The 11446-nt window shown below is 44.0% G+C and overlaps 1 protein-coding gene across 2 annotated transcripts; it reads left to right on the forward strand.

The window, feature by feature from the left end:
• Positions 1–1851: 1851 nt before the first annotated feature.
• On the forward strand, positions 1852–7185 carry ID4 (inhibitor of DNA binding 4). 2 transcript variants are annotated; one of them, XM_079984030.1, is made up of 3 exons: positions 1852–2770; positions 4458–4516; positions 6765–7185. In XM_079984030.1, the coding sequence occupies exons 1-2, from the start codon at positions 2330–2332 to the stop codon at positions 4500–4502; spliced, it is 486 nt and encodes a 161-aa protein (XP_079840156.1). In that variant the 5' UTR covers positions 1852–2329; the 3' UTR covers positions 4503–4516; positions 6765–7185. The 2 variants fall into 2 exon arrangements, with proteins under 2 accessions (XP_079840156.1, XP_079840155.1); XM_079984029.1 differs by lacking the exon at positions 6765–7185 and adding an exon at positions 5652–6526 and having other exon boundaries at positions 1854–2770.
• The last annotated feature ends 4261 nt before the right edge of the window (positions 7186–11446 follow it).

An 11446-nucleotide genomic window follows, 5' to 3' on the forward strand; every position in this document is an offset into this window, starting at 1 on the left:
TATTCTGAAGTTGAGACTTATTTCCAAGTAGAGTTTTAGATGGACAAGTGCATTTTGGATCAGAATGGTAAACTGATCAGCACCCAGATCCTAAACGTGTTTCCTTGGAGTACAAGCAGGCAGCTTTATCCAATGTATGTTGACTTTGAAGGCAGTTCCGCTGCGTTTAATGGACAAACTCTCTTTGAGTGATTGTAACTATAATCCCAGTGACTAAAATTCTAAAAGTATTGCAGTTTAACTGGTTTCTGACTATTTTTCACTTACATTCCACATGCGGACGCAACTGGGGCTTTTTGGTGTGTGTAAAAATAACAAATCTTCCTCTAAACATTTAAAAAACTTGCTTAAGGAATAACTGCTGTCAAATATATTTTTTAATGTCTGTAAGAGAAGTAAAATATACTTTTTGTGTTGTATAGAAATGTGCTTGTTTGCATGTGATTGTGTGTTCCATGGTCTCGGCACACTCAGGACTTTAGAATTGTGTGTTCCAATTCATATTCTAGCATTCTGGCTGTTCCAGAATCAAGAAGTATAATAAAATGGACATATACAATCACAGTTTAAAATAAAATTATTCTCACTGCATTTGTTTCACAAACAGCCTGTGAACAAGGACTATGTATCTCTGAACCCACTGGCTGCAGAGTGGCTCATTGGACATCAGAATCAGTGGAAGTAGATCCAGTACATTTATTCATGCAGTACACTAATCCTATAGAACTGTATGATTTCATGACTACAAAATCATTGCATGGTGGTTCAGAAATATAGGACAGTGCTTTTTTCCCTAAGAGATAACATTTTAGCTCATTATTCAGCGGTTTAATGGTTTTAATTTGGAATAGTTTAAGAAGGCTTCGTAGAAGGTTGGTGCAAGGCATTATGGAATTAAAAGGCTGCAGTCCACTCCAAGCGAGGTATGTGCATGTTAATTTTAATGTGCTGTCTCAAAGTACAGAAATCCGGGCATTTCCAGCATCATATTTAAAACATGGTACATTGAACTAATACGTGATCTGGGGCACTAATGAGGCAAATTAAGTTACAGGTATGAATTTTACATTAAATGGATTAATATTATATGGCATGGAGGAATTTTAAATACCCTATCGCCATGAATTTTTAATAGTTATGTGCTCTAATTTAATGTTGCAAGGCAATTGCTTTTCTTAAGAGAAGCCCCCCTCCAGCCCCGCTCCTCCACACACTTCTCCGCATTCAAGTTTGGATCTGATTATTATCTGCTAAATACCCTGGGTGTCAAGAAATATGACGGGTGGGGGTGGGGTGGGTGAAAGAATCCTAGAGATATGAAAATGCCCTAAATGGAACTGGAAGCTGCTGTCTTCTTCAGGGACTAGCTGGTGAAGTGATAATTAAGCAGCCTGAAGAATAAATGTTGCGCGGAGACGGGGGGCGGGGGGAGATAACAATCGGCCATTGCTTCTTCTCGGCCTCGGGGCGAGATCACGAGCAGAGCAGCGCCTGTCACTATGCAAGGCTGTGGCGAGGGCTCCGCGAGCCGCTGGGGAAAGCGAGATCCCGGCAGGCGAGGAGCGAGAGCGAATTCCAATCGCATTCCCGCAGTTCTTCGGAAGGAACTTCTTTCCCCCTCCCTCCCTCCTTCCCTCCTTCTCTCTCTCTCAATCTCTCCTCCCTCGGGTTCAACAGCCTCCCTTTTCGCCGAGACCCTACACAGCGTTTGACAGAATGGAGCCGCTCGCCATTGGCTGGCGCGGCGTTCCGTAGAGAAAACTGCCGCCGCCGATTGGCTAAAGCGCGGCGCTCAATACTCGTGCTTCACTTCTTTCTCTTTTTTCCATACACATCGCCCCTCCCTTACTCTTGTGTGTCTCTCCCACCCCCTCGCTCTTTTCTCTCGCTAGCTCTTTTCTCTCCTTTTCCTTGGGCCCGGGCAGCGCGCGCCCCGCCCAGCCTCTACCCCGCGCTAGATATATATACGGCGGCGTTGCAAACTGGGCTGAGCAGAGCCGGGTTGGGACTGGAGTGGCGGCAGAAGGGAAGGAGGGGAAGTAAGCAGCCCGCTAGGTATACAGTATAGATATAGATATATTGCTTGGGTAGGTGGCGGCTGGAATTTATCCATTTTTATTTTTCATTTTTACACGGTTTTCTCCCGCTGCTTCCTGTTTTTCCTGCCTCCCCCTCGTCGCGCACCCCGTTTGCAAAATCCGGACTCTCCGTTGTTTTGATTTGCCCACCGCTGGCTGCATCGCCTCTTGTCTTGCTTGCACTGCGGGTGGGAGCTGCTTGGCCGGGGCGCCCGAGGGCTCTGCCCGCCCGCCTGCGTTTCTTTTGCACCATGAAAGCGGTGAGTCCCGTGCGACACCCCAGCAGGAAGGCGCTGGCGGGCTGCTGTTGCGGCGGAGGAGGAGGAGGAGGTGGAGGCGGCGGCGACCTGGCGCTGCGTTGCCTGGCCGAGCACGGCTGCTACAAGGGGAGCCCGTCTCCGGGCGAGGAGCCGGCAGCGCTGTGCCTCCAGTGCGATATGAATGACTGTTACAGCCGCCTCCGGAAGCTGGTGCCCACCATCCCGCCCAACAAGCGGGTCAGCAAAGTGGAGATCTTGCAGCATGTCATCGACTACATCCTCGACCTGCAGCTGGCCCTCGAGACGCACCCGGCGCTGCTCCGGCAACAGCAGCAGCAGCAGCCGCCGCCGCTGCCGCCTCCCCCGCTGCACCCGGCCAGCTACCCGGCAGGGCCTCCCAGGACCCCGCTCACGGCGCTCAACAGCGACCCGGTAAGAGCCGCGGCGGCGGGCAGAGAGCGCTGCTCGCAGCTCCGACGGGCCGGGGAGGGGAGAGAGAGGCGCGCCGGGTTGGGCAGCGGCAGGAGCGCACACGCGCCGCTCAACTCCGCCGGGGCGCTCGGAGGCGGGACGCCGGGCGCCCCCAGAGCGGGAGGAATGGATGGATGGATAAACGGGTGGCCGTGGCCCTCCTGCTTATTATGGAGCGAGAACCTGCCCCTCTTCCCCCCCCTCCCGTAGCGGAAAGACCCAGAGCAGATCATTGGGGGCAAAGTAGAGCCCCGAGGTCGCGATCCACCGACCCTCGAAAGCTCGGGAGTGCTTTCATGTGAAGGGTCCGTTTCGGGGCCCCGTTAAGCGATTGGGTGCAAGATCGGGTCCCGACACTGCGATCTACAAGACAATGAAGTCGGGGTGTGGGGATCTTGGAGCGACCCCCAATCCTCAAAGCTTCCCCCTTCCCTCCTTTGGTGATGTCTGATTTAGGTAGTGTGCGCGCCTGCCGGACAGGGACAATTGTTCTTCCTATAATTTGTACAGCATCTAGCATACGGCGGCAGCCTGCAGTCTGCAGAATACTAGCATCGGATCGGGTGCCGACCTCTGCAGGAGGGAAGCTCGTTAAATCCCGACAATATGGGTTAATTGGCTTGTGGGTTGCAAATTGCACGTGAAATTGGGTTGCCTGTGTTTTTGTGCGAGTGCCAATATAGACACATAACTGCACACTTAACAGAGTGCAAGATGCAATTTGCACATGTATACCTATGTGTACACATACAGACCGTATTGTCATTCGGTAGCTATACATATGCACTACATAGCCTTTCTGTTACAGCTGGTGTGCAGCAAAGTGGATCTAGCTTTTGCATGTTTCCAGGCACATAATTCACTTAACGTGCCACTTGTATATGCCTCATATGCAACCTACTTCCATTTCTTGGAATGGGCTTTATTTCCCCATCTCACATGGGAGGTCTTCTTATGGAGCCAGTGTGGATACAGATGCATATCGGCACACATCTGCCTCACAGTGCTGAGCTGGGTCCCACAGAATGGGCTGGACACAGCTTTGGAAGAGAATTGAGATACCTACTGCACCCACTAGTTGTGGTGTTTATGACTAGAGGTGGCTTGGGGTCAGTGCATTTAGGACTAGACCATTAAAAATACAAAATACAAGCACCCCAGATGGGTAAGAATATTAATTGTTTCAATGAATAACCCTAGGCTATGTGAGACTAGACTACCATCATCTTTCCCTATGATCTACCATCCCCTGCAGTGAAGATCTACTCAAAGAAAGAATCGTGCTCCAGTTGTTCAGTTAACAAACTCACACCTCTTGTCGAATCTCTGGGTTTTGCGATGGATGATGCCCTTCCTTGGTTCCACAGGGGAAGCACATGACCCTCAGCTGCAACTGGGGTCCCTGTGGGTCTGCAAAGCAAGAGGCTGTCACGTTTGGCAGCATGCAACCTGTCACTAGTTGCTAGCCCAGGAGGGGATCCATAGAGAGCTTGCAGTTTCCTCTGCCCCTTTGTGAGGTTGCCCTGCTTCCCTTTATTGTGGAGCTTCTCAGTCTTCTAGAGAGCCACGCGAGGAAGGTTGCCGATTGCTAAGCTTGTTGTTTGTGCTAACTCTAACGCCACACTCCTGTTCTCTCGTTACTGTGCAGGCTGGGGCTGTTAATAAGCCAGGGGACAGTATTCTGTGCCGCTGAACTGCACTTGCAAGGTGAGTATCCTCTTTTAAGATTTGGTGTGTCAGCAGAGCTGGGGTCAGGGTCCTTTGCCATGCGTGTTGGTTTCCATCTAAGGCTGCAATTCTAGGTACACTTACCTGGAACCAAGTCTCGTTGAATTCCCTAGGCCTTCAAAGTAAATATAGTTAGGATCAGGTTGTAATTCTTGCTCAACAATTAGGCACTCCAGTCTCAGGCACACTTACTGGAAACTGAGTACAATTGGAATCGTAGGACATGGGTACCTGTTAGACGTATTTACACTTCATATGCTAGGCTGCGATTTACCAGCTAATTCAGGAAAATTTAAGATTTAAACCAATGTAATCTAGTCAATTCAATTGTTCAGTTGTGCTGGCATAATGATTTTGTGACTCAGGTTCAAACGTACACTTATTTTCTGTTTAATTCTACACGTTTACCTTACAGGGGCAGGTCAATGTGTATACACTTATTTATTTACTATATATATAGGATTGTGGCAGGTTAAGTAAAATCAACCTTTTCAATAAATTCCAGATAGTGTACATTAAATAAAACAGTGGGGGAAAACAATGCACTTTCTCATATTCCTTTAAGGAAGAGGAGTGTTGCATTTTTGTCTACATCTTCAGGCTTTTAACTGGTTCACAGATCAGGCCGTCTCCTTGGCATGTTCCTTAGGAGTTCTGTCCCTTCCCATAAAAGCAATGAATAATACATTTGTGGAAATGTTGGTTGTCTTAAAGGAATTCTTTGACAGTCAGGCTGTGATCTGCACACCCACTTGCTGGGAAGCAAGTCCCATTTAACTCCATGCGACTTGCTGCCAAGTAAACATGCCTAGGACGGGGCGCAGTGTTTTCTTGCCCCTCTGCCCGATCTGCAGCAACAAGAGACGGGAGGAAGGACGAGGAGGAGGAGGGAAACTCCTTCTTTCTTTTTCTCTTCCACTCTCCTCCGTAGAGCTTCTAGCTTGGACCTGCAGCTGTGTGTTCCTCTGCTTGGCCTAGCCTGGGAGCTGCGGTTGTTGTTTGACCTGGTTTGTTTTGGGTTGTTGATCAAGCATGTCTTCTGTTTTGTTGGTGGCGCCAGTCAGTCTGGAGCAGAATGGTTCACACCCCCACTCTATTCATTCCTCTTCCACAGGTGTGCAGCAGGCAGATCCTGAGCCAGAGACGCAGAAAGAAAGACACATTAGAGAGGGAGGGGGAAAAAGAAAGAAAGAAATGTCAGCCACTGGGCAGAAGGAAAAATAATAATAAATCAACTACTCCAGAATTCTTTCCATACTTCCTTTAGAAAAAAAGAGAAAGAGAGAAAAAAAATTTCACAACTTTGCACGTTCATAGCATTTTACACACATGTCTCTTAACTCTTTTGTTTTAGATCAGATGTGAATTGTACACTTGTCTGGGAGGGAGGGGGTTTAAATCTTCAGCATACATAAGTGTGGCCCTTCTGTTGATAGAAGATCAAGGGCAAATCAGAGTTTAGAAGTATAACTTTAATGCGCTGAGCAGCTGAAAACTGAAGCTTTACTAATCTACCAGAGGCGTTGTAGATAACTTTTGTTTTGACATCTATTGTTTAAAATAGATGATTTTATTGTTTCCTCAGGGACTTTCTTCTCCCTGCAGGAGTGTTACATATTGTATAGATTACAAAAAAAAATGAGTGACATTTCATACTATGTATATAGAGAGAGGTTCTATAAGTGTGAGAAAAGTATATGCTTTAATAGACCTACTGTAATTATAAAATATTTTTAATTAAATATTTTTTGTAAATATTATAAAGCTGTGTATGTTTTTTTAAAAATCTGTGGGAAGATTTCTTTAGGAAAACTTTCTGGCTTAAGTGCAGAACTGCTGATGATGAAAATATGTTGGATGTTGGGGGGGGGTGTCTCTTCCTTTCCTCTCCCCCCCACCCCCTTTAGATTCAGAAACCACAGCTGTAGGTAGAGTTGGTCCTGCATGAATGCATGAGATGTCTAACCACAAATAAACTTGTTGAGTCCATACAGATGTGTTTTTCTTTAATTTGAATTTAAAAAGATGTTTGTATCATACGGTTTTGAAGCTACATTTTTGTCTGTTAGGCACAGGGGGTGGTGGTTTATATTACAGTGTATGCGAAACAGCGTTGAGATGTAAGGGTTTTGTTTGTTACGAACTGAGATGACTACTTTTTTCAATATGGGTACAGTGCTGAGGAATAATAATGAGCATTTATAAAATTCTTTTGTTGCCTAAACAGAAATAGGAATCACAAAACACGGAACACTTTTTTAACACCAAGAGGGATGCTACCCCAGAATTTCAGCCCTGTGGCATATTGCTTTGGAAAAACAGTGAAAAACGTTTTCTGCTTATAACCAAAGGGCAAACTATCAACAAATGTACAGTTGCTGTTTCTTTCGTCCAAAGACTATTGATACTGAAACTTGGGGAGGGGGGGATGGGGGGGGGACAACAGGGAACATTTCAGTCTGATTACTGGTGTAAATCAATTTCAAAGAACTTAGACCAAAAAATAAAAATCAGATGACTGTATCAAGATTATTTTTCTAATATACAGCAGCATTCATTTCATTACAGCTCTGTTACATCTGAAAATCCTGTTTAGTCTCTTGTTATGTGTAACTTCTACATGTAAACATTAAACTAGATTGACGTGCCCTTGTGCTGTGCTTGGTTTCTTTCTTCAGTACTTGCAGAACTCCCTATTATCTGCTCCACTTTCCTTAAAACGTGGTGCTTAATGGTTAATCTTATAGCAACAGTTTGTATAGTCCATGTTCCACCTTCTGTCCAGCCTCTGAGAAAGGTACACATTTTGTGGGATCATCAGTATTCCACACACCAGTGAGATAGGATTTTCACAGAGTGGGTGAATTAAGTAGGATTTAACTGGGTGCTTTGTAAATAGTTAGCCAACTGTGTGTAGCATGGTCTGCTTGATTTATTAAAAAAAAAAAGTGGGCGGATTTGTTTCAGATTTTTAAAAGTGTCAAAGTACTTTGGCCTGAGGATCTTTTTTTATTCCATAAAATACTTATGTGCATACTGAAATAATTTATCTACTGACAAATGTGGTAAAAGGTCACTGTTTTCTTAATCAAAATGCCTAGTATTTGCAATGAACTTAGCCAAAACACTAGCTTACAGTTGCAGATATGCTGCACCTAACACTATATATTTTTCTTACTGTAAATACTGTAAATCCATTAAATGAATGGTCTTCACATTCATGTAAGAGCCTAGACACCTGAGTTTGTTGCCCCAGCGTGAATTTGTTTGAAAGGAGTTTTAATGAACAACAATAGCAGCTGTTTTATAAAGCAACCGTTCATAGAAATGAAGAAATTCAAACGAATGAGGATTCCTTTATGGAGCATACTGAAAGGCTACTTAGAAGGATTGATAATTCTCCGTTGCATTGTGACATCTCAGAAGGAAAATATATCAAGCAGGTAGGTCAGCTCTCTGCTGGGGATTACCAAAACTGTTCTCAGGTTTCAGTTTAGTTAAGGTTAAAGAACACTTGCATCCACATGTGTACATGGAAAAGGTACTATTTTTGTGCAGAGCAAGAGGAGAGGGAAATAATGAAAGACGTGCTTGAGTTGCTGTTCGCAGCTATTACTGTGTCTCATTCTAAGGGCAAGAGAAAAAGGCAGTTTGGAGGTTTGGATGGGCTTGCAGTTGCCCTTGCATGTCATTTGCATGCTGCAATACCTGCTTCATCTCAGAAGTCACTTGAGCCTTTTTCACAAGTGACACTAAGAACACCTTTGAGAACATTTCCAGCATGGATGTTAATGCAGTGCAGTGAGCAAAATAAAGCACATCCATGCCACTTAGATCCTCTCAATCAATTCGCATAGCGGGTGTGAGAGATGCAAAAGCCAATTCAAATGTGTCTCTCCAACGTGACCTTGCTCCAGCCAAACCTCAGAACTATTTTCATCCTCATTAGCTTGAATAATAATGATAAAAGGCTCCTCCCAAAGTGGTCCATCGCTGTCGTGTACTGAAGGCCACCTTCTGTGCTGCTGACTGCTCAGTTCGATGGTTATTCCTTGCATAGTGACATTGAGAAGCAAGTACATCCTTGTAAGTGGAATAAATGTTTGGTTTACGCTGTAAAAGCAGTGCTAGCCAGCCAGTTAAATCCGGAGTTTCAGTTGCACTGTCAACAAGCAGTTAAACTTGTGCAGGCGGCTGGAACTTGCAGAAATGAGCCAACCTTGAAATGAGAATAGGACTGACAATAGGAATCACCGGAATAATTTCAAAGCGCCATTCCAGTTTCTTACAAGCTACTTTCGCTGTTCTGCAGAATAACCCAATTCTTCAGTAAACTCTTCCAAATAATTGACTGGATGCTCATTGTCCACTTATACAAAACTAAATAACCCGATCATTGATGGAAAAAACAACTGACAGGCCGTTAAGTATCCAAAGTTCATAATAATGATTGACAAAAACATCACCATGTAAGGTGAAATAGGAAAGATCCGTTACATACAGTGGTTGCAATCTATGGCTTCATTTCCAGGCTTCTCTTACCAGTTTAATGACGGCACCAACACTCACTTACGACTCGAGAAACTAGGTTGAGCTGCTGTGACATTTTTATAATACTTAAGTGCTTTTCCTCTTCACAGACACCGCTGTCTAGGCATGTGAAAGTAAATGCAACTTATACAACGAGAGCCTTTCCGGATGAGGTCAAATGCTCGTTTTCTCCCAGTAGCCAACCAGATGCTTATGGAAAACGTGGGAGCTTAGTGTAAGAGCACAGTCCACCCTTGCAATTCCCAGAAATTGCTATTCAGAAGCAAACTGCTTACCTCCAAATGTGCATAGGATTTTTAGGCAGAGGGAGGTACTTAGGATGGGGAAGCTTGCATATGTGATATACTTTTAGGCAAACAGCAGAGCAAGAAACGTATACTAGTGCAGTTTTCCCCAATAGGGGGAGTATTGTGCAACATCTCTTACCAACTTGTCTTCTGCTTATTCTCCGCTCCTACAGGATGCCAAGGAGAGTGGTTGCTATTGCCTAATGTAGGAGAAGCCAAGCAAATATGTGCAATAAGATAAACATAGTACTGCACCATGCCCTGTCATGGCTGCCACCTGATAGTAGGATTGCTGACTGGAGGAGGCTGGGAAAGAGTGTGGATAATCCCTGTTTATTGTTCTGTCTGCACTGATTCCTAAATATCTGTGTAGCATCTGTACAGCTATGGAGGATCTCAGTGCAAATGTTAGTCCAATGCTGTTTATGTGAGTCTCACTTTGGGCAGGTCATTGGATCACTGGCTCCACCACACCTACAATACGTTGATGCTTTTTATCTTTGTGATATATGAGTTCTCTGGATTCCACAGTGGGAAGAAAGCATGCGAGATATGAAAGAAAAATGCTACACATCTTTACCCAGAAGTAAAAACCACCAAGTTCAGTGAAACCCCCTGCAAGATTGCACATAAGATTGTAGCCTTGGCTTAATAACTAGGTGGCAGTTTGCAGAGGGTTGCTAAAGCAGAACCCCATTACCGTATACTTTTTATTTCCCGGGGGGGGGGGGGAGGAATTCCTGCGGAACCATAGACAAGGAGAGTAGATCTGTCTTTTTGTATTTTTAGCTGATCTTTTGTTCACCGAATGCCAATGATTAATGGACTAATACTGACTGTGTGTAATGAAAAGTAACAGCAAGGTTGTGGGTTTTGCAGTTTCTACATGATGATAAAGGCAACGGAATTGGTGTCAAAATGTAGGAACCGCTACTAATGTTTTCCTTGTCAGAAGTTACAGTATTCAGGTATGAGATGTTTTGCAGGGAAACCCATTTTAGTAACAGAGAAGCAACTGGATATACCCCCTGGTTACCACAGCGGTTACTGTACACCAATGCTCCATTAATTAACATATATAGTATTTCTGAGGAGAAAAACATACTCTGCAAATATAGCATTTTTATGCTTCTGATGTTGAACTGTATTTGTACCAGCAAAAGAATTTACACACTGGTTTTAGTTGCAATGCCATGTCACAAGCTGCATTGTATGTCCCAATTTTTAAATTAGTTCTAAATCACTCCTCTGGTTCTCAAGCTTTTATTACAGTTATATGCAATTTGTAAAATTTAATTAATAGTACAATAAAATTTGTTTCTCAAAAATGGAACATGTTTCCAAATACAAAATGTGTACCTGGAGATATACTCTAAACTACAATGAAACAACATGAAGTCTTGATATGTTCACTTTTTTGTGACTTCTTTTTATCCCTCATGGAGCATTCTAGAGCTTTAGCCACAGACCTTGTGCTTACTCCTGCCTCCAACAAAAAGGGCATCTCTAATCCACAAAAGAAACATTTCAACCAACCAACATAATACACACTAGAAAGAGCTTCAGTGCAATCCTAGACGTGTTTGCTCAGAAGTAAGACCCACTGTTAGGATTTAGTAACAGCAGAATCCCATAGGTCTACTCAGAAGTCAGTCCCAATGAGTTCAATGTGTAAATGACCTCAGCACTGCTCTTGATGTCATAAGTGTCTTCTAAAATACATAATTTGAGTGAAATCCATTCAGTGAAGAATGGCTTTTTCCCGATATCTAAGTAGATTGCATGAACTGTATATCCTTATACTTGCATGAGACCAGAAGATTATGAGCCTTGGCTAGAGGTACATGATTCCTGATTTTGAACAAATCAAAGGAACCTGTGTACAAATTTGCACCAAACAAACCCTAGTATTAACAAGTTAAGAAGTTATAAGGATAAGAGTCCTTCAACACTAATCTCCCTGATATCTAATAATAATAATAATTTATTATTTATACCCTGCCCATCTGGCTGGGCTTCCCCAGCCACTCTGGGCAGCTCCCAATGGAATTAAAAGCACAATAAAACATCA

Source organism: Podarcis cretensis (genome assembly GCF_951804945.1).
Source record: "Podarcis cretensis genome assembly, chromosome: 7".
NCBI classification, from domain to species: Eukaryota; Metazoa; Chordata; class Lepidosauria; order Squamata; family Lacertidae; genus Podarcis; species Podarcis cretensis.

Coding starts and splice junctions, on each gene's coding strand:
- ID4 (XM_079984030.1), top strand. CDS start 2,330: ATGAAAGCGGTGAGTCCCGTGCGACACCCCAGCAGGAAGGCGCTGGCG. Junction 2,771..4,457: donor CGGCGCTCAACAGCGACCCG/GTAAGAGCCGCG, acceptor GTTACTGTGCAG/GCTGGGGCTGTTAATAAGCC.